Source organism: Pelophylax lessonae (genome assembly GCF_965119305.1).
Source record: "Pelophylax lessonae genome assembly, chromosome: 8".
Classification (NCBI taxonomy): Eukaryota; Metazoa; Chordata; class Amphibia; order Anura; family Ranidae; genus Pelophylax; species Pelophylax lessonae.
The window spans coordinates 138,240,919-138,264,853 of NC_138775.1; the positions used below are offsets into that span (position 1 = coordinate 138,240,919).

The window sequence follows — 23,935 nt, forward strand, 5'->3', positions numbered from 1 at the left end:
TCATGTTAATATTGCAAATATGGGGATTGTGGATTTTGACGAACCTTGTCAAAATCACCAATTGGATCATTTTTATGGGACTGCGGTGGTAAAGTTCCTACTCTCTGAGACAGGTAATAGAAAGCATATACTATATAGTATCATAGTGCACATCTCCAAATAAAACATATATTAAAAGGACCTATTCTCATTTTCCTTTGTCCTATTTGTATAACTCCCCACCATGTGAATAATAGGAAAAACTTATGTTTACTCACTGAAAGACTCAGGGTTAGACATATCACTAACAGCACAAGTAATAATCTAGTATATGCGTGCAGTCATATATGAAAAAACATTTTGGACATGACTACTGTCCCTACAAGCCATACAGACCTATGCCATTCTGTGTCATGTGCTGAACAATCCCTTAAGCAATGGGACATTAAGTGGACAACGCTGGGGCACCAAAAGCAATGACCAAGGCCAGGCAAGCCTTGTACTTTGTGCAACAGGGATGGTGAAAGCAAATGGTCACTGAAATTCTTTCTCCCTTTGGGTCAGTATTCAAAAAAAGCTGCTGCTCCCTATCTCTGTCGAAGTCCTATTGGAGGAAACGCATCAGCAAGGAGGGGTGCCGTCACAACGTCACTCGCGGTCCGTGCTGCAGTATCTTTGGAAAATCCTCTCTACTACTAATAACTTTCCAGCCTGAATATTTCTTCTGTCATGTAAGTGCAACACTTTATAAATAAAAGAATGTTTAAAGGGTAATGCAGCCTTCATTCATTTTTTGTCTCTGCGGTGGATACAATATATGTGAGGACCCATTTGAGAAAGCCGCCCTGCCTATTTGGAAGGAGAAGGGAGCAGCAGCTTTTTTATCACAGTGGTTTTTTAAGCACATATATGATTTATTTCTGGTAAGAGGCCATTTTTGTCTTTACACCGGTGGTGAATCACTTGGTTGGAGGGGAACATCACATGAAGATTATTATTTGGATCTTCCCAAGCATAGTGAGGATTCAGCTCAAGTTCCCAAGCTTGAAGTTCCCAAGCATAGTGAGGCTTCAGCTTGACAGCTATCATGCAAATATGTCACTTTTAGGTGGTGTTGATGTTTACCAAAAAGAACAGTGTCACTTAATAAATGAGATGTACAGCCAAAGCTTGTTTGGCTGTACATCTCCTATGGATAACAGGAGTGCAGTTTGTTCTGTACTCCTGTGACCCATTTTCAGCAGAGAGCGTGCTGAATTCAACTCTCTGCTGATGTCACAGAAGTCAGTCCGGCTACCGCGTCATCACGACAATGGAAGTTGGGATCCGCCAGATCCCATGACTGACACCTGGCTCAGGCTCTCAACAAGCCGCTGAGAGCCTGAGCCGGCCGCTCCCCACCCCTCCACAGCCCAGCGCTCCAATGAGTGAGGAGGGGGCAGAGCATAGAGCTGCTGACTGACAGTCAGCAGCTCTCTGCTCAGGAAGCTGTCAGAACCAAGCGATCGGCGGTGTTTGATCGCTCGGTTCTCAGTGCAGAGGCATCGGGGGAAAGATGCAGCATTGGACAGATGCTGCATCCATCTAGGAACAGTAAGTATAAATCTATAAAAATATTCCCATGCATCTCTTTTAACTTCATGGATCCTGCCACAGTGAAACACTTTGTTTTTGAATTCCCTTTACCTTAACAGCTGTTGGAAAAATCCAAAGCCATGTTTTGTACAGACACATGAAAACAGTTTATTGAAAATGAAAAAGCCTTTTCTTCTCCTCACAGAAAGTGGACCCTGAGGTAGACATATTTTTACTGAAGCTCCGACAAAGAGTAAAGATTGGAGTGGTAGGAGGCTCGGATTATTCAAAGATTGCAGAACAGCTTGGAGAAGGCGATCAAGGTAATAAGGCTTTTTATTCCTTAAAAGCTGCCTATATACATTGTGTTGGGTGCCTGTGTTTAAGAAGCCATATTGAACAATTATTATCTGGATTGCTTACATTGGGCCACAATTTCCACCATATAATTGGGACATATGCAATAATTATTATATTGTCCCTTGACCGTCAAAATTTAACCAGAAATGACATCAGCCTTTCTAGCTTTTTTTTCTTGGGAAACCCCTGCTAAAAACCTACAGCCTATTAACCTGATCCATGGATTTACGGAAGTTAAAAAAAAATAAGTGTTGTAGGGTAACTAGCATATTTGACACCCAGGGCAGTTAATTTGCCACCATGTACAAAATGATTTGAATACGCCCGTACGCTATATACGTGTTTGCTTGAATATGCCCGTACGCTATACACGTGTTTGCTTGAATATGCCCGTAGACCTGGTGCACAGCCATTCATGTCTGTAGGCGACTATAAGCAGCACATGGGCTGCCTGGGTGCGGGTGGGGGGGGGGGGGATTCAGACGCCCATGTGCAATAGCCCTATAACAAATCTATGCTATGCCTTTGCTGGACAAAGATACAGATTCATTAAAAAAAAAAAACGAAAAAACTACAGGCACCACCTTTTACTAACTTTAGATAGGATATGACCCACTAGTACCTGTTTACATCAGCCATGTACTAATAGCATGCTGGCTTTGTGTAAAGACACAGCTTAAAAAATGTTTTTTGGATTCTCTATATAATTTACCTTCTACTGTTCCTCTGTTCCCCTGTGGACATTAGCACTGCAAGTATGATAGACACCAAAGCTGGTGTTGTGCCCCTTCCTTCGTCTGTGCTTGGCAAGTCATAAAATCTTGTCTGTGATGATGTTGCTCGTGTGTGTTTTGTGAATGGCGAAGTGTTGGTGTCTATCATACCTATACCACCAATGTTGGCAGTTATAAGGGACAAAAGAAGAGCTTTATTATCTAATTTAAGCTGTATGAAGAAATCAAGCATGCTATTACTATACAGCTGATACTATTCCTACTAAAGCTAGTAAAAAAAATTGGAGTAGGGTTTCAATGATGGCCCCACAAAAAGCTCATATTTTTCTTTACTCCCAGAAGAAAATATTGTGTACTTCTAGGTATGGGAAGCATGTGACATACTATCCTTTGCTTCCGGTGACCAAACAGAGGAACTGGGGAGTGAAGGAAAGTTGAGAATAAGCCAGTAAAGCGTTAAAATGAACATGTTGCTTTGAAGTGCATTGACAAACCATATGTTAACTTTAAATTAGTTAAAATGTATCCAAGCCCAAATTCCTTTATGTTTTGCAGCCTAGCAGTCCTTATATCTGGCAAGTGCTTTCATTTTTAGTTGACGATCCCACAAACAACACAGATTCTGTCCCTGGATGAATATGTTCATTCCTCCATTGTACACTATATTGCCAAAAGTATTGGGATGCCTGCCTTTACACACACATGAAATTTAATGGCATTCCAGTCTTAGTCTGAGGGGTTCAATATTGAGTTGGTCCACGCTTTCCATCTATGACAGCTTCAACTCTTCTGGGAAGGTTGTCCACAAGGTTGAGGAGTGTGTCTATGGGAATGTTTGACCATTCTTCCAAAAGAGCATTTTGTGAGGTCAGGCACTGATGTTGGACAAGGAGGCCTGACTCGCAGCCTGCGCTCAAATTTGCCCCAAAGGTGCTCTGTGCAGGCCAGTCAGATTCCTCCACCCCAAACTCGCTCATCTGTGTTTTTTTTTTTGAGCCTTGCTTTGAGCACTGGTGTGCAGTTATGTTGGAACAGGAAGGGGCCATCCCCAAACTATTCCCACAAAGTTGGGAGCATGAAATTCTCCAAAGTTTCTTGGTTTGCTGACACCTTAAGAGTTCCCTTCACTTGAACTAAGGGACGAAGCCCAACCCCTGAAAAACAATCCCACACCATAATCCCCCCTCCACCAAATGATTTAGGCCAGGGCACAATGCAAAGTCCATATAAACATGGATGAGCGAGTTTGGGGTGGAGGAACTTGACTGGCCTGCCCAGAGTCCTGACCTCAACCTGATAGAACACCTTTGGGATGAATTAGAGAGGAGACTACGAGTCCAGCCTTCTCGTCTAACATCTGTCCTGGCTTGTAGTCTCTGATCTAATTCATTCCAAAGGTGTCGGGGTTCTGTGTAGCCCAGTCAAGTTCCCCCACCCCAAACTCGCTCATCCATGTTTATAGGGAAGAATGGTCAAACGTTCCCATAGACACATTCCTAAACCTTGTGGACAGCCTTTCCAGAAGAGTTGAAGCTTTTATATCTGCAAAGGGTGGGCCAACTCAATATTCAACCCTACGGACTAAGACTGGGATGCCATTAAAGTTCATGTGCGTGTACAGGCAGACGTCCCAATACTTTTGGCAATATAGTGTATTTATGGACGGAGCCATGGCAGCCACCCATTCTAGACTTCAAACATGTCTGCCTTTGTTTTGAACCCTTTTATATGTTGGGTGATGGGAGTAGAGGTTTATAGAAGAAAGGTAACATTGTTTTATGCTTCTAGTTCCAGTTTAGCTTACAGGAAGTGACAATGACTCTGCAATGCATTTCTGGAAAGATGAACAGGTATTTTCTATGCTTGCTGAAAATGTGCTTAGCCAGAAAAATGATACAACATATTTAGTATAAGGGATGGAGGCTGTTTTCCGAAACTAAAGCAGCCACCACAAAAATAGACTGGTAAGCTGCAACATATTACTTTTTGGTTTTGGGGTTTGATTATCATTTCACTTTAGTTTTATTTTTTTAAAGATAATGATATTTTTATTTGGTTGTAACAGAAGTGCCAGTACTAATATTGCACATCTCACATGCTCAAATTGGCAGCAAAGCTTGGCTTTGTAAGTTTCTTTTATGGCCTAGTTCACACCTATCCAGGTTTCCATTTGCATAGTCCAGGTGCATTTTGCATTTTTCAATACACGTTTTTGATCCATTGAAGTCTATGGAACCAATAACCAGAAAAAAGTCCCTGACCTTTTCTATAAAATGCACAGATGTGAACATGACCCATAAGTAACCATGATAAATGGACTGTAGTGTGTTTCTGCAAAACTGAAAATGCTCTAAAAAATGCATAGGTGTGAACCAGGCCTTAATAAGGCACAATGGCATTTATAACCACAATGCAGAGGAAGGATTGATGAGTGTGTTTAGGACATATCATCTAAAAAAATATTTCTTTGCAAATATTGCAGTGTTCCCAAAAAATAAAGAAGCATTGCTATATAAACAAATCTATTATATAGAAAACCAAATGCAAAATGGGTATTCGTATTTGAAAATAATTATTATAAAACAGCTTTAAAAACTGCAATAAATCTCATGCATAAACAACATATGTAATAACGTCCTTCAGTGCCGGCTCACATGTATGCGAATGCACTGTGGGTTCCCGCATCGCATTCAAATCGCAGGCAGTTCACACTGCCATATGCGAATCGCTGGGGGTGTCATTTCAAAGTTAATGACACCCGCAGATCAGTTTGCATATCGCAGTGCGAACATATTTCAGTTCGGACATGAATCGGATCGCATAGGTGTGAACCACCATGCGATCTGTTTCTGCTGCGGACCCAAAAAAGGGTCCTGTGTGAGTTGTGTCCGAATGTGATGCGAATTCAGCCATACAATCTGTATGGCTGAATTTGCATCGCACAGACATTGCATGTGATTTGCACAGCAGTGCGCTCCGAATCACATGGGATGTCTTTCATCACACTGATGTGAACCGGGACTAGATGGTAAATAATAGTCCATAAAAAGATAAGTGTCCAATATTTCCTCAAGCGATAACATGAAATTGCAGAGGGGAGGATGTGTCATTGTGTTTAACAGACCTATTTACTGACAAAGGCAAACAGTTATTTAAAGGCTTTTAAAACATGCCAGCTCCTTGCCTGGCAACTCACACCCACCTTTCTATGCACACCTCCAGACCTGATTAGTAGAGGTGTTTAAATAGTTATTTTTGGCTAACAGGTAAGTTGAATGTTACTGTAACGATCTATCACATAATTTCTAAAAACTAAATTTGTTAAGTGCCGGTTCACACTAGGTCGCTCCGATTTCAGGGGCGACCTGTGAAGTCCCGTGCACTGCGACTTTGGCGTGACTTGCACGGACTTCATATAATGAATGTCTATGCAAGTCGCTCCAAGGTCGCCCCAAAGTAGTACAGGAACCTTTTTCTAAGTCAGAGCGACTATTAGAACGGGTCCTGTAGCACTGCATGGACCGCGACTTGTCAGGCTGACAAGTCGCCTGACAAGTCGCGGTAGTGTGAATGGACACTAAAGCGTATGGCTTCCAAAAAGTTATATTTTAGTTACAGGTGGAGCCTGGTGGGTTTGTAAATCTTGGAAATGCAGACAATCAGATCCAACTCTGCTCATGTTGCATTGTAGAATGTGTAATATCATATAAATGGGCCCCAATTATAAGAGAAATGTAATGTGAGTAAAGCTTTAGGAAAAGAAACTGCTGTCTGCACTAGAAGATCTGCACAATACTACCAGAGCCAGTCACTAAGGGCAATGCCACACAGTTGATCCCGATAATGCAACAGGTTTGCAGAATCAGGATCACTAAGAGATTACTTCCAAGTCTCTATGGATTTGCTCCTTTGCTAGCCAGGGGTTAGCAAAAGAGTGATTCCACTGAGACAAGTGGAAGGACCTTGCACATGACTCTGCCACTGGTGATGTGTCACCAGCAGCAGATTCACTCGTGTGACATCAGCCTAAAAAGTCAAAATTAATGGATTCATCTTGACCTGTTCTCTTAGGGTCCATTCACACTGTTACGGATGCATTAATGCATTTTATTCCATGTATCCATATGCTTTGCATTAAGGCAGCCTATTCATTTGAAAGGATAGCCTAACACATCAGAATGCACCAATGCATGTTATTTCTGGCAGTGCACTGCAACACATGTTTCCAAGGTGCATTGGGTTGCCAATAAAAATGAATAGAACTGAATTGCGCCAATGCGTGTAAAATGCATTGCTGCGATGTAGTAGTGTGAACATAGCCTAAGGCTGGGTTCACACTGATGCGATGCAGGAGACTCCGCAAATCCTGGGCGGGTTCCCGCATCGCACCTAAATCACAGACGGTTCACACTGACATCTGCGAACCGCTGCAGGTGTCAATGTAAAGTTAATGACACCCCTAGATCGATTCGCAGATCGCAATGCAAACTGTGAAATGGTACAGTAATCAGATAGCATGGGTGTGACCACTCATGCCATCTGATTCCAGTGCAGCCAAAAAATGGGTCCTGTACCATTTTGGTCCAAATGTGATGCGATTTTAGCCATACGAAATTTATGGCGGATTTTGCATCGCACAGACATCGCATGTGATCTGCACAGCATTGCGGTGCAAATCACATGCGATATCAGTGTTCGCACTAGTGTAAGCCCAGCCTTAATAGGCTGCCTAACAAACAAGAATGCACCAAATTTCTGGAAGTACATCACAATGCATGTACATGTGTTGCTGCTCTTTGCAGCATGTAGCAATGCACATTTGTCAGCAAGGTGTGTTGGGACTAATAACTAACTGAAAATAATGCGTACCCTAATATTTTATCTCAACAATTAATATTTGAGAGTAATTGCACTGAGCTGCTAAGAGAGTCCTGTAGTGGATATTCTACAAACCTCTATATTTAATACTTTGAATAAAAAAAAAAAAAAGGTTCAAAATGCAAATGCTATATCAGTGACTACTTTAACCACTTGCCGACCGCCGCACGACTATATACTGCGGCGGTCAGCCCCTCACAGGCAGAGTGACGTATCGGTACGTCACTAGCCTGGGAGGGTCTGGGGAGCGAGCGTGCGCGTGTGACCAGCGGACCCGATGTCCGCCAGTCACTCTGCGATCGTCGGGGGAGAGGGAGAAAGGCAGGCAGCTTGTGTAAACAGTTCTCCCTGTGTAGAGACACTGATCATACGGTTCTATGTAGAACCGTTGATCAGTGTAACTACACCTCAAGCCACAGCCAATCACAGTTAGAATCACGCCCCTAGGGACACACACAGCCCCTCCCTCTCAAATAAAGTTAACCCCTTCACTGCCAGTGTATTTTTACAGTAACAGTGCATATATATAGCACTGATTACTGTAGAAATGTCACTGGTAACCCCAAAAGTGTCAAAAATATCAGTCAAGGGTCCGATCTGTGCACCGCAATGTCGCAGTACCGCAAAAAAATCGCAGATCGCCGCCATTACACGTTAAAAAAAAACAACAAAAATGACAATCTTTCCCTTTGTTAGTAAACGCGATAACTTTTGCGCAAACCAATCAAAATACGCTTTTTGCGATTTTTTTTACCAAACATATGTAGCATAAACCAAATTGGCTGAAAATGTTAAAAAATTTTGATTTTTACTTTTTTTTTTTGGGGAATTTCATATAAAAAAATGTGAAAAATATTGTTATTTTTGCAAAATTGACGCTCTTTTTTTGTTTATAGCGCGTGATCAAAAAATCGCACAGGTGATCAAATACCACCAAAAGAACGCTCTGTTTGTGGGAAAAAAAGGACGTCAAATTCGTTTAGGTACAGCGTCGCACGACCGCGCAAATGTCCGTTAAAGTCACGCAGTGCCGAATCGCAAAATACCCCCTGGTCAGGAAGGGGGTAAAATCTTCCGGGGCTTAAGTGGTTAAAGTGATAGTCCATACTTTTTTTGAAAACTCCCTTGTAAAACTTAGTGAGAGTATGAACTTACAACCAAGTGGCTGCCTGAGAAACTAAGGCCTGATGATGGAAATCCCAGAATCTTGTAAAATGCTCTGTAACCGAGACTGATGGTTCACAGTGCTTTATAGCATACTCTTGGACAATGGTTTGCCTCATCCAGCATATACCGTAATAGTAGCAGGGGATGCTGTACGGCCCTATGTAGGCCATCTGCAAACACAAACAGGGTATGTGACCTATTCACCCTGACTACATCCAAAGAATGTATGGTATTTTTCTTAGGGTGGACTGGCTTGGGGGAAAAAGCAAGAAGCACAGTATCTTCATTACAGTGGAAAGCTGTTACCACCTAAAGCAGGGTACACACTAGTAGAAAATCTGCCGAAAATTCCCACCCGATGTGAAATTGTCCGATTTTCTCCTAGTGTGTACACAACTTTCAGCAGCCGATGCCGACATTTTCAAGGAAAAAAAAACGGAGGGACAAACACCAAAATTTTTTTCGTCCGTCCCCAGACGACCGATTTTCGTTTAATGTGTATGCAGTCCGTCCGTGAAAAATCGGATACGAAAGACCGCGCATGATCTGAAGTTGCTGACAACCCGAAATATGCCAAAAAAAAGAAAAATCGTACGAGAAATTTTGTGAACATTTATGCACTGTCGACTAAAAACGGTAATGAACGCTGAGAAGACAGAGAAAAATCGGAGGATATTTCGTCCGATTTTCGTCAAGTGTGTACGGCCCGTTAGACAGGAAAGAGTCTTATGGGGGACAAAAAATGAAGGCTTAAAAGACAAAGGTATCAGCTCCAGGACTCTTCTCACCTTGTAGGAATGATGACGTTTTCTGAGAGGTTAGGCTCCCACAGTGATAACGTAGGCCTGACCACGCTGTGAATAACACCCTGAACAAAATATGCGGACAAGAGGCAGTGGTGCCTGGGAACACTGATATGTGTCTTCCAAGTATGATAGTAAATCTTGAGAAACTTTGACTTGTTAGCCTTGTGGTGGTGCATGGTGGGAATGACCACATAATCCTCTGTCCTTCCGCATTTGGCTTTGAACAGCCAAGCCATTTAAGTCAGTGGCTATAAAGCAGGGTGGTAAAAGAGACCCTTGTGACAATGGGTCTTCTCAAAGTGGTAGACCCCAAGGAGTGTCCACTACCTGATGCTCACCATCTGAGTATCATGACCTGCTGGACCAATCCAGAGCCACTTGGTTTACCAGAATCCTCCCCACTTTAAAGTAGGTAATGCAAAAGTCTCACTGACAGATAAGGATATTTTAGAGTGTAGCAGTCTCATGGAGCCAACAATGCATCTGCTGTGTCTGCCCAAGGGTTTTTTGTCATTGCTACAAACCGGTCAACTCTTTTGATTGAGGGCTAATGCCAAAAGATTGACATTAGGTGTTTATAAGGTATAGTCTCTGCAGTTTTTCAAACGGGGGGAACACCTTGGTCTGGTTGGTATCCAGGATCAAACACAAGGTGTTCCTGCTGAAGTGACAGAGCCAGAAAGCATTTGAATGTATAAAATCCACCTGAAGCTCAGTCCACATGTATCATTGTGGATCAAGCATTACCACTGTGGATCAGGCATTAGGTGTAAAGTTAAGCACCAGACTTTTACATTTTTACTTTTGATCTTCACTGTTTCGCAAAAATGCGCAATTTAAAATTTACACTTATTTTTTACTTATTAACTCGATGGAGTTTTATCTTTTAGATAAAGTATGGATTTTGTAAGGGATGTTATGTTGTGCATGCTAATAATTTTATTATATTTCTATTGAAAATATTGTTTTGATAAACGTGTTCATATATTGTAGAATGTACAAAATTAACAGCACTATGATTTTTTTCTACAGGCCTGTGTTTATAAAACAAATTGTACAGTATAGTTTTGGGATATTTTACAAACTGTCAAAGCTGTAAGTCAAAAATAGTGAAACATGATGAAAAAGTGAAAAATAGCAAAAAATCATCTGACCACCTAAGATAAAAGAAGATTGCAGGGCCTGGCAGCAAAAGGGGAGGTTCCACTTTAAGCAAGCTTGAGCGGACCTTCCCCTCTCCCCCTCCCTCCTTGCAATCTTCTAGAACAGGGATATGCAAACTGTGGCCCTCCAGCTGTTCCAAAACTACAACTCCCATCATGCCTCTGCCTCTGGGTGTCATACTTGTGGCTGTCAGAGTCTTGCTATGCATCATGGGACTTGTAGTTCTGCAACAGCTGGAGGGCCACAGTTTGCATACCCTGTTCTAGAACATGTCACAGGTCCGAGAAGATTGCTCAACCAATGGGAAGGTACTGCACGCCACGCGCATATGCAATCCCCCCACCTCCCCCCCCCCTCAGCTGTGAGGACACAAGCTGTCACAGCCGGGTGCCCACTTTTGCAATGCCAGCGCCGTGGAGAGGAGAAGGAGAGACGCGAGGCTTCGGGCAGCCGAATCGTTGGATCATGGGACAGGTGAGTGTTTGTTTATTAAAAGTCAGCAGCTTCACTTTTTGCAGCCGCTGACTTTTAATAAACACAAAAATGAGTGGAACACCACTTTAAGACATGATAAAGGATATTGATGTTCAGTATTTTATATATTTAAAGTGATTGTAAAGGATCACTTCTTTTTTATTTAACAAACATGTCATACTTCTCTGTGCAATGGTTTTGCACAAAGCAGCCCTGTTTCTCCTCTTCTCAGGTCCCTCCGCTGGTGCTCCTGCCTCCTCCCTTCCCCCGCCGAATGCCCCCCCATAGCAAGCCGCTTGCTATCTGGGCACTAGTGCGTGCTCGCTACCAAACCTGCTCTGTGTGTCCATTGACTCATTGGCTCGGTCCCACCCCCGCTTCCATGGCAGGTGGCTCCTGCTGCTGTCTCTGGGCCAATGAGGAGGGAGAGAGGCAAGAGCCTCAGCTCTCATTCACAGCGCTGGATCGAGATCGGGCTCAGGTAAGTATTGGCGGGGGAGCTGCATATAGAAGGTTTTTTACCTTATTACATAGAATGCATTAAGGTAAAAAAGAAAACCATGCGCCTTTAGAACCACTTTAATATATAGGGGCTACATTTTCCTTGCCCTTAGTCACCCTCTTTGGGATAGTGGAGGGAGCTCTGCATCTGCATCTCTGTGGTTAATTAGTCTTTCAGAGCCAAAATACAAGGGTATGATCATTAGGCCCCATGCACACGGGGCGTTAGAAAAAACGTACGTCAAAGTTAGTTCTGACGCCGGAAAAAGCAGCTGTAAAAACGTGCTTTCAGTAGCTTTTTCCATTGGCGTTATTGCACGTTTTGCCACGTTGCTTTTAGCAGCGTTTTTTTTTCTTCCATTCAAAATCAATGGTTCCCTATGGGATCCTATTGATTTGAATGGAGGTCGCACCGCAACACCGCAAGTCGGATCCGACTTGCGGGGCGACTTGCGCTGTGAGAATCTTGAGGGGGAACTCCACGCCAAAATGGGAAAAAAACGGCGTGGGGGTCCCCCCCAGGGTTCCAAACCAGGCCCTTCGGGTCTGTTATGGAATTTGAGGGTAGCCCCATGCCGAAAAAACGGCATGGGGTCCCCCCCAAAATCCATACCAAACCCTTATCCGAGCATGCAGCCCGGCAGGCCAGGAAAGGGGAGGGGACGAGCGAGCGGCCCCACCCCCCCTGGACCACACCAGGCCACATGCCCTCAACATGGGGGGGTGTTGGTGCTTTGGGGCAGGGGGAGCTCTGCACCCCCCACCTCAAAGCACCTTGCCCCCATGTTGATGAGGACAAGGGCCTCATCCCCACAACCCTGGCCGGTGGTTGTGGGGGTCTGCGGGCAGGGGGCTCATCGGAATCTGGAAGCCCCCTTTAACAAGGGGGCACCCCAGATCCCGGACCCCCTCCCTATGTGAATGGGTATGGGGTACACTGTACCCCTACCCATTCACCCCATAAAAGGCAGTGTATGGAAATAACGACAAGAGACGTTTTGGAAAGTTTATTAAAAATCTTCATCCGACTCTTCTTGTCTTCTCCTCTCCGGGGTCTTCTCTGGGGTCTTCTGCTCTTTTGCTGTCCGCCCTTCTTGTCTTCTCCTCTCCGGGGTCTTCTGCTCTTTCGCTGTCCCCCTCTTCTTGTGTTCTTCTCTCCGGGGTCTTCTGCTGTCTTCTCTTCTTTTCTTCTCCTCTCCGGTCTTCTGCTCTTCTGCTGTCGGCTGTCGGCTGTCTTCTTCCTCCGGTCCTCCTCCGACGACGTCTCCGCTGATTATGCCTATCTCCGGTCTCTTCAGCTTATTATATAGCCATTAGGGGCGTGGCCCCGATGACGTCATCTGGAGACCCCGCCCCCTCATGTCACAGATGCCGTCATATGTGACATGAGGGGGCGGGGCCTCCAGATGACGTCATCGGGGCCACGCCCCTAATGGCTATATAATAAGCTGAAGAGACCGGAGATAGGCATAATCAGCGGAGACGTCGTCGGAGGAGGACCGGAGGAAGAAGACAGCCGACAGCCGACAGCAAAAGAGCAGAACTGACCGGAGAGGAGAAGAAAAGAAGAGAGGACAGCAGAAGAGGGGACAGCAGAAGACCCCGGAGAGAAGAACACAAGAAGAGGGGGACAGCAAAAGAGCAGAAGACCCCGGAGAGGAGAAGACAAGAAGGGCGGACAGCAAAAGAGCAGAAGACCCCAGAGAAGACCCCGGAGAGGAGAAGACAAGAAGAGTCGGATGAAGATTTTTAATAAACTTTCCAAAACGTCTCTTGTCGTTATTTCCATACACTGCCTTTTATGGGGTGAATGGGTAGGGGTACAGTGTACCCCATACCCATTCACATAGGGAGGGGGTCCGGGATCTGGGGTGCCCCCTTGTTAAAGGGGGCTTCCAGATTCCGATGAGCCCCCTGCCCGCAGACCCCCACAACCACCGGCCAGGGTTGTGGGGATGAGGCCCTTGTCCTCATCAACATGGGGGCAAGGTGCTTTGAGGTGGGGGGTGCAGAGCTCCCCCTGCCCCAAAGCACCAACACCCCCCCATGTTGAGGGCATGTGGCCTGGTGTGGTCCAGGGGGGGTGGGGCAGCTCGCTCGTCCCCTCCCCTTTCCTGGCCTGCCGGGCTGCATGCTCGGATAAGGGTTTGGTATGGATTTTGGGGGGGACCCCATGCCGTTTTTTCGGCATGGGGCTACCCTCAAATTCCATAACAGACCCGAAGGGCCTGGTTTGGAACCCTGGGGGGGACCCCACGCCGTTTTTTTCCCATTTTGGCGTGGCGTTCCCCCTCAAGATTCCCACAGCGCAAGTCACCCCGCAAGTCGGATCCGACTTGCGGTGTTGCGGTGCGACCTCCATTCAAATCAATAGGATCCCATAGGGAACCATTGATTTTGAATGGAAGAAAAAAAAACGTATAACGTGGCTTAACGCACGTTAAGCAACGTTATAGCAAAGTTATTCAGCTTTTAGCAGCGTCAGGCGTTTTTAACGCTGTAACGCTGGTCCTCAGAACGCGCAGGTGGTGGGTTCTTGTTGCAGCCTAAAAACGTCTAAGCCACTTACAGCTCAAAAACGTCTGAGTGTGCATGAGGCCATAGAATAACATGGAGGGGCGTTTTTAGGCTGCAAAAAGAAAACGCCTGACGCTGCTTACAGCGGCGTTAAAAACGTCCCGTGTGCATGGGGCCTTATACTGAAGGCGAGCACTCATTTGGAAGACTTCTGTTCCTAGAGTCAAATATTTATAAACAAAGAGCACTTAGGCTCGGTTCACACTAGGTCGCTCTTGGGGGGGCGACCTGTGAAGTCGCGTGCAGCGCGACTTCGGCGCGACTTGCAGGGACTTCATAAAATGAATGTCTATGCAAGTCGCCTCCAGGTCGCCCCGAAGTAGTACAGGAACCTTTTTCTAAGTCTGAGCGACTTGTGTCGCTCCTATTAGAACGGCTCCTGTACTACACAATGGGAGCGTGACGGACCGCGACTTTTCAGGCTGACAAGTCGCGGTCCAAGTCGGACCAGTGTGAATGCGGTCTAAGAGATGGGGTAAAAAATGGAGAAAATTCCAAGCTTGAATAGTTGCTACTTGTTAATCACTGTAAATTGTTCAAAAACTGTGATCAGCATCTCCACTGACTGGTTCCTGATCTCACACCAATATATCAACACCGACATTATTTTATATTGCTGATGACAGTTTTTGAACGGTTTATAGTGATCAACCAATAGCACATATTCAAACCTGGAATTTTTCTCCATTTTTTACCCCATGGTCTCAGTGCTTTGTTTATGAATATTCTCTATTTGTTTCAATTTCACTCGGTTGTTTTACATATAGCAGCAGGAGCATGGGTCATTGACTTTCGTTTGCTCATGGTAATTTATGTACAGTGACATATACCCTCACTTAGTTTGGGTCCAGAGAAGATTTTTCAGCTGGTTTTGTGTTCTAAGAATGTCCGAGCTTTTAAATATGTTGCAATGCTCTCACTGTGTAGTGTACTATTTGCAATGATAATGAGGTTATATATTTTTCTGAAAGTCTCCTGGAGTCTTTTTGCAGTGCTATTTTAACAACCATGTAATGGTTAAATCATTCAAATTTCCCTCTGAAAATCAGAAAATGTCTGTTACACAATTTCTTTGTTTTGAATGTCGTTTGCTGTTGACCACAGGATCTCTTTCTTGCGTTTCCTTTACTTAGTGGTTCGCAAATTTGATTACGTGTTTGCAGAGAATGGCACGGTTCAGTACAAAAATGGTCAGCTGTTTTCAAAACAGGTAAGACAAAATCTGTTTATTTGCATTTCTCAAAAGTACGATTTCCCTATAACCTTATTTTCAATAGCCTGGATAATTCATTTTTTATTGTGTACTGTGTAGGTTTTATCCAAAATCCGTTAGAATGGTAACTTCCTACCTTTAAATTCTTTGCTTATGCAACTCAGCTAAGAACTTTTCATGAAAAAGAAAAAGACAAAACCTCCAACCTCTTTAAATAAATATTTACAATGGTCTTCACTTTAAATTACTGATGCATACTTGTTCATGCACTCCAAATGTATTGACGTCAGATGGTCAGCATGTCAGCAAAGTAACTAGCATTTTCAGAAGGTCAGCGTTAGTAAGCTATTTTTTCATGACAGGTTACCGTAAAGTGATTGTAAAGTCTTGTTATTTTTTTTTAAATAACAAACATTTTAAACTTCCCTCCTCTGTGCAGTTGGTTTTGCACAGAGCAGCCTGGATTCTTCTCTTCTCGGGTCCCTTGTTGCTGCTCCTGGCCCCTCTCTTCGATCGAGTGACCCCATGGGGGCACCTGAGCCGAGCTGCAACTTTGTGTGTCCATTCAGACACGGAGCTGCCTTTTCGCCCCCCCCCCCCCCCTCTCTCTCTCCTGATAGTCTAACTGATTTTGACAGCCGCGGGAGACAATGGTGCCACGGCTGTGTCTCAGCCAATCAGGAGAGAGAGTCCCGGACAGCTGAGGGACACGTTGACATCACTGGAGAGAGAAGGGGTTCAGGTAAGTATTAGGGGGTGCTAGGGCGGCTGCTGCACACAGAAGCCTTTTTATCTTAATCCATTTAATGCATTAAAACAAAAAGCCTTCTGACTTTACAACTCCTTTAAGGCTCCATTCACAACTATGCAGTTTTCTTTTGAGTGTTTCTGCAGTGCTTTTTGCATTTTTTGTTTTACTGCATTTTTCCTGCAATTTGTGTTTTTTTATGCTTTTTATTTTTTTTGACAAATTTGTTGTTGGGCAGAGTAAAAAAATGCAAATTGTGAAATTGCAGTAAAAACGCAGTAAAAACGCGCTACATGCTTTTCTGCAGCTTCTCTATTGAAGAAAAGTAAAAAAAGCCCTGTTTTGTTTAAAGACAAGTCCCTGACACTTTCCAAAAACGCAGAGGCACAAAAATGTGTTCCATAGAAACACATGTTAAAAATGTTGTCCTGCGTTTCTGCAGAAAGCACACAAAAAACCCAATGATATGAATGGAGCCTTAGGGTCTATTTGAATTTTGCAGTGCATTAACCTGTGTTCATGAATAATGTGCCTTTCATTTGCTTTCTAAAATCAATAGGCTGTGAACAACGTGCCACAAAAAGTTTAACCCAATGCACTATGCTTGTGTGTTGCCTAAGTGCATTGGGGCACCACAACAGATGTAATGTGCATTGCTGAAATGCATGTAATTCCACAACATAATCTGTAGACATAAATATGCCCTAATATCATGTATGGTTATTGTATCCTGAAAGGTGCAACTTTCATCAAAAAACAAAAACCTGGCAAGTGTTCACATCCCTCTTCTTTCTATTCAAAAAAAAAAAAAAGAAAATGTTTTTTTACATTTAGGTGCACTTTAGGAATAGGACGTTTGTGAGAAGGTTTTCTAAACTGTGCTTAATACTACATGACATCAATTGTGACCTAATTCTAGAAACATTGAACACAGAAGAAAAATAGGAATGTTTTAGGAACATATTAAACAAAGGTATCACACAGTGCATTCCAATGGGCAATAAATGTAGAAGAGTGAAGGTAAAATCTGGATGGCTAAACCGTAACATAAAAATTATTATTAGAGAGAAAAAAAAAATGGCCTTTAAAAAAATATAACCAGGAGGGGGCATTGTCAGCATTCCAACACTACAAGGAATGCAATAAGAAGTGTAAGAACAAAATTAGGGCAGCTAAAAAAGAGAGACAAATAGCAGAGGAGAATAAAAAAAAAATCCCAAGGAATTCTTTATGTACGGTGTATCCGGAAAGTATTTAGAGCGTTTCACTTTTTCTACACTGTTTTGTTACAGCCTTATTCCAAAATGGATTATATTCCATTATTTTCTTCAAAATTCTACAAACAATACCCCATAATGACAACCAAAAAGAAGTTTGTTTGAAATATTTACAAATTTTATAAAAATAAGGAAAAAAATCCCATGTACATAAGTATTCACAGCCTTTGCTCAATACGTTCTTGAAGCACCTTTAGCACCAGTTACAGCCTCAAGTATTTTTGAGTATGATGCTACAAGCTTGACACCCCTATTTATGGGCAGTTTCTCCCATTCTTCGTTGCAGGACCTCTCAAGCTCCATCAGGTTGGATGGGGAGCGTCATCTCACAGCCATTTTTAGGTCTCTCCAGAGATGTTCATTCGAGTTTAAGTTTGGGCTCTGGCTGGGCCACTCAAGGACATTCACAGAGTTGTCCCGTGGCCACTCCTTTGTTATCTTCGCTGTGCGCTTAGGGTCGTTGTCCTGTTGGAAGAGGAACCTTTGCCCCAGTCTGAGGTCTAGAGCGCTCTGGAGCAGGTTTTCATCAAGGATGTCTTTGCACATTGCTGCATTCATCTTTCCCTCAATCCTGACTAGTCTTCCAGTTCCTGCTGCTGAAAAAACATCTCCACCTCATGATGCTGCCACCACCATGCTTCCCTGTAGGGATGGCATTGACCTGGTGATGAGAGGTGCTTGGTTTCCTCCAGACATGATGCTTGCCATTCAGGCCAAAGAGTTCAATCTTTTTCATCAGACCTCAGAATTGTGTTTCTCATGATCTGACAGTCCTTCAGGTGCCTTTTGGCAAACTGTAGGCAGGCTGTCATGTGCCTTTTACTGAGGAGTGGCTTCAGTCTTACCACTCTACAATACAGACCTGATTGGTGGAGTGTTGCACCGATGGTTGTTTTTCTGGAAGGTTCTCCTCTCTCCACAGAGAAAAGCTGGAGCTCTGTCAGAGTGACCATTGGGTTCTTGGTCACCTACCAGACTAAGGCCCTTCTCCCCTGATCACTCAGGTTGGCCTGGGTGGCCCACTCTAGGAAGAGTCCTGGTGGTTCCAAACTTCTTTCATTTAGGGATGATGGGGGCCACTGTGCTCTTCGGGACCTTCAATGCTGGCAAAATATTTCTGTACCATTCCCCAGATCTGTGCCTCGATACAATCCTGTCTTTAAGGTCTACAGATAATTCCTTGGACTTCAGACCTTGGTTTGTGCTCTGAGATGCACTGTTAGCTGTGGAACATTATATAGACAGGTTTGTGCTTTTCCAAATCATGTCCAATTAACTGAGTTTACCACAGGTGGACTCCAATCAAGTTGTAGAATCAGCTCAAGGATGATCAGTGGAAACATGATGCACCTGAGCTCAATTTTGAGTGTCATGGCAAAGGCTGTGAATACTAATGTAAATGTGATTGTTTTCATTTTTGATTTTTAATACGTTTGCAAAGATTTCGAACAAACTTTTTTCACGTTGTCATTATGGGGTATTGTTTGTAGAATTTTAGGAAAATAATAATCCATTTTGGAATAAGGCTGTAAGATAACAAAATGTGGAAAAAGTGAAGCGCTGTGAATGCTTTCTGGATGCACTGTTTACTGATTACTGGTAAAAAAGCTAAATCAGAGCACATTGCCCACATAAAAGATGATGAAAGGAGGATGGTTGCAGATGACACAGAAAAGGCAATTCTACTAAATGCTTTCTTCTCCTCTGTTTATACACAGGAAAAGGAGGGGTATACTGACCACGACAGTATTATTAGTAGCATGTCACAGGATGTACCTCAAGTCCTCGAAGAACCTAGTCGGGTTATAGCTAGACCATTATTCCTAATCTTTGTAAACAGCATATTGACAGGAATTGTACCAGCTAATTGAAGAAAAGCCTATGTGGTACCAATATTCAAAAAGGGCAGAGACATATTCCTGGAAACTAAAGGCCAGTCAGTCTAACTTCAATAGTAGGTCAATTATTGAAGGGGATGATAAGGAACTATATCCAACAATTTGCTGATGAGTATCGGTAGTAATCAGCATGGGTTTATGAAGGGTCATTCTTGCCAACCCAATCTGTTAACATTCTACGAGGAAGTGAGCTGCCATCTAGATAGGGGGAGACCTGTTGAGGTGGTGTATGTGGATTTTGCAAAAGCTTTCGATACAGTTCCCCATAAAAGCTTAATCTACACGCTGAGGCCTGCAGGCATGGACCATAAAGTTTGTTCTTGGATAGAAAATTGGTTACAGGTATGCATCCAAAGGTTAGTGATAAATAATGTGTTAAGTGTAAATAACCTTAATAGGAAAGGTTACCTATAGCGCTTGCTTGATAATGACAAATAAGGTGCATATAGTACAAATATGGTTCAATCAATACTAGATATTGGTGCTTAAAGTAAGGTGCATAAATGTTAAGTGCAAACAATGCAAATATGGTTCAAAATAAATACTATGCCAGATAAATACAAATATATATCCAGTGAAGTATTGGGTTATACCAATTCAGTATAAGATGCACACTGTAAATAAAATTATTTCATAAGTGCAAGAACTCAAAGTTCATATAAAGTGCATGAGACGTATAAAAGTCTCATAAGTGCGCCACACAGTTCATATATAGAAAAGGTGACTTCTTGTGAGATTGTTCAAAAAACATATATCTCTGTGCCATACAAGAGATAAAGTGCAGGTGCTCTGTGCCAGGCTCCCCAATCGGATTTGGTGTCACTCCTTATTCCACCGTGGCTAATAGTAAAATGGCTCACTCACCGGAACAAGTGGGTCTTATTTGCCTTATGGCATAAAGACCAGAAACGCTTAGTCAGCCACCTGGCCCAGGATGGGTCCCCCTCCGAGTAGGTGCCTCCGCTTGCTCCAATGGCAGTTATCGCTCCTCTCTTGCCCACAGAAGCACAGAGGAACAAACAGGGATTTTTTCAGAATAGCAAAAGGTTGGAATCTGCAATGCTTCCAGTGCAGGGGGGGGGGGGAGAACTTCACCTTGTGTCACACACTTCACAACCAGAGAAAAGGAGAAACAAGAAGTAAAAGAGGAACACCAAAAAAAAAAGAAAACTTTTCATCCTTTCCCCTCCTGATAACTTCTGTCTTGTTCTAAGACTCTGAACTTCTGATAAATAATGTGTATTCAGAATGGTCTGGAGTGGTAAGTGGGGTACCCCAAGTTTCTGTGTTGGAACCAATTCTGGTTAATTTATTCATAAATGATATAGAGGACAGGATACATAGCTCAATCACAGTTTTTGCAGACGACACAAACCTAAGCAGGTCAATAACTTCACATCAGGAACAAAATAATGGATTGGGCAACTACATGGCAAATGGGGTTTAATGTGGAGAAATGTTAAGTAATGCACTTAGGGGATAAAAACATAAAAACAAAAACTAATCACTAGGGGGAGAACCTCTGGGGGAATCAAGGATGTAGAAAAATCTGGGGGTCCTAGTGGAAGACAGAATGAGCAATCTCAAGCTGCAGCCAAGACATTGTGCTGCAAAATTAAATGACATACCACCATGTTACCGCTCCCCCATCTTGGAGCCCTAGGGCATCAATGGGTGCAGTGTATGTCAGCACAGTAATCCCCCCCCCACCCCTCAGGGCCTGTGTGTAGTGAACAGGTTGCACCCATGGATGATATGCCACTAGGCTAGGGTAGTATAGGGGCGGGCTAGAGTAGGGTAGCCTCACGCATGCACCAGAGCAGAAGCAGGTGAGCCAGGTGCGAGGCTGGCGGCACCCCCTCCTCCAGTTCCATCCAATAGAAATGCAAGCCGCGCAAGCTGTGCCCAAACATTGGCTACTTGCAGAGCCGGTAGGGAAGATATCTTTCATTGCTCTCTGTCTCCTGCAGGCACTACGCCCCTGGCCGATACTTAAGCAAGATAAGATATTAGGTCCAACCTTACCGACGAAACCAGTATTTGTTTACAAAAAAGCTCCCACAATTAGAAGCTTGTTGGCACCAGGGGTTATTGATCCCCCTATTATTGGTGAAAATAAGTTATTTTCTTTTCTATCCGGGTTCCACGCCTGTGGCAGATGTGTGGCCTGTAGAACCTCGAAATTTAATAATAAAAAGAGAAAAGAATTCTCAGCCCATGCTACAGGCCGATCCTATAAAATTAAGGATTTGATTACTTGTGCGTCCACTGGGGTGGTCTACATGATGGAGTGCAATTGTGGACTCCAGTATGTGGGCCGATCCACACGGGCGTTACAGGTTAGAATAGGGGAACACATGAGTAGCGTCAAAAAGGGCACCAAAGCCCATCATGTAGTCCAGCACTTTAAGCACTTTCACAATAAGGACCCCAGTGGACAGAAATTTTGGGGAATTGAGAAGGTGAAAAAGCACTGGAGGGGAGGTAATTTCGCTCGCCAATTGAGTAAAAGAGAATCCTTTTAGATTTTTGAAACTAGAGTTGGGGTGCCGAGGGGTCTTAATGTGGATTTCGACCTCAATTGTTTTATCTCAGACCGTTAAATGTATTTTTCTTTATATTTGATTGTTTATGTATATGTATAATGTATATTCTATGATGTGTGTTATATATTTATTTTGTATACAGAGACTGCGGGTGGCATATCATGATCTCCTCTGTAAATTCTCGGTTTTAATTTATGGATTCCGGTTTTTATATAAATTTTATAAATTTTATCTTTTATAGTGATTTAGCCCATACATTCAATGTGTGAACATGTATTCCTTATGCACAATTGATTTTTATATATTGGGCTTACACTTTTAAATATGTACATCTGTATTGCCTTCCTGTCTTTCGTATTAAGGGCAGTTCAGATAGAGAACAATTTTCTGGTTCCGGTCCTTACTACAAGCCAGTGTTGATGTTCCGGAACTAATCTTGGCTGTCTGCAAAGCTGGTTTCCGGCGATACTTCCGGTCCGGCGTCCTGTGCTGTTATTGCAGCGATGATGCTCATTGGACAGGCAAATTGGTATACAGACGTAAAAAGGGTGATGTCCGTCCCTCCGCCCATACGCTGAAGAAGTCCCGCCCACGGACGCAACGCGTGCGGAAGGAGGAGGAGATTGTGACGTCACCCGCAGTCCCTGTCGGCGGAGCGAGGCTCTGCTTGTGATGTTAATCTGGAATCGCTGTTTTTTTCTTCTTAACCAAGTAAGAGGCTGTCTTGTCTTTAATAAACATGGTAGTTTATGCTTAATGCACTATGATCCGCCTCTTGCTTTTTTTGGGAATACCTCGACCTATACTTGAGAGAAGGGGCTATTTGTAAAGATCCGAGGATCCAGAGTGGAGTTATGACCGTGCTGTTTGTTGATTGAGGCTGTTTACTCTCAGCCTTCAGGTGAGAGGCTAGAACCACTGGTGGAGGATATTGGCACTGAGTGTGAGCACTTCATATCTGAATATTTAAGTACTGTGCACTTTTCCCTCAGATTTTCCTGGACTCTTTTACCCCTCTTTTTTAAGGATGTTTTACAGCGATAGTTATGTATTTTTTATATTTATTGATTGACCGTTTTAGCGCTGCACTTTTTACACTTGGACTTTAAGGTTTTTTGTATTTTACCTTGGTGTCAGCTGCTTTGTTAAATTCTTGGAAATTTTTTTCATTTGCTTGCGCTGATATATTTTTTCCTTTACTAGGCACTACGCCACTGGCAGCACACACCTAAGCTCTTTGTGTATGCAACTATGATTATGTGTGTTGAGGGCAGCAGGGCGGCCCTTTTGCAGGGCAGTGGAGTGGCCCGGGGGGGGGGGGGGGCGTTGTCACCCTGCCCCCCAGCCCAGTCCACCCCTGAATGACACCCTTAACTGCTGGAAAAAAAATCATGGGCCTCAATTTGCTGCCTGGGTGCAATGGATCCGGCGGGACCCATGGTAGGGCTGGCCCTGGCTGCAGCTACCAAACGCAGCAGAATATTAGCATCCTTAAAAACAGGGATATACTCCAGAGATGAAACTATAATCCTGCCGCTTTATAAAACTCTGGTCCGGCCACATCTGGAGTATTCTGTCCAATTCTGGTCACCAGTCCTAAGAAGGGATGTGCTGGAGAGAGCCCAAAGAAGGGCAACAAAATTATTTAGGGGATTGGAGGACCTCAATTATGAGGAGCGACTACAAGCACTAAATTTAATATCGCTGGAGAAGAGACGCTTAAGAGGGGACATGATGGCGATGGACAAATACCTCAATGGTAATCCCAACAAAGGAAAAAAGCTATTCAGTATCAGGTAGTGTAAGAGGACACGTGGACACTCAATGAGATTGGAGGAGAAACGGTTTAACCTTAAGCTGCGCAGGGGGGTTTCACTGTCAGGGCGATAAGAATGTGGATCTCTATTCCACAATTGGTGGTCTCAATGGGAAGTATTTATATTTTTCAAAGACTTGAACGTGCACTACACAGGCTGAACTGGATGGACTATTGTCTTTATTCATCCTTACCTACTATGTAACTATGATAGCAATTGAC

General features: G+C 43.6%; 1 protein-coding gene across 1 annotated transcript in view; it reads left to right on the forward strand.

Annotated features, from left to right (window-relative positions):
* Nucleotides 1–23,935, forward strand: part of PMM1 (phosphomannomutase 1) — an 89,510-nt gene that overhangs the window by 21,364 nt on the left and 44,211 nt on the right. Inside the window, exons 2-3 of the mRNA XM_082265113.1 lie at nucleotides 1,760–1,877; nucleotides 15,349–15,425. Of these exons, the coding sequence (XP_082121239.1) occupies nucleotides 1,760–1,877; nucleotides 15,349–15,425 (195 nt within the window). The remainder of the gene's footprint in view (nucleotides 1–1,759; nucleotides 1,878–15,348; nucleotides 15,426–23,935) is intronic.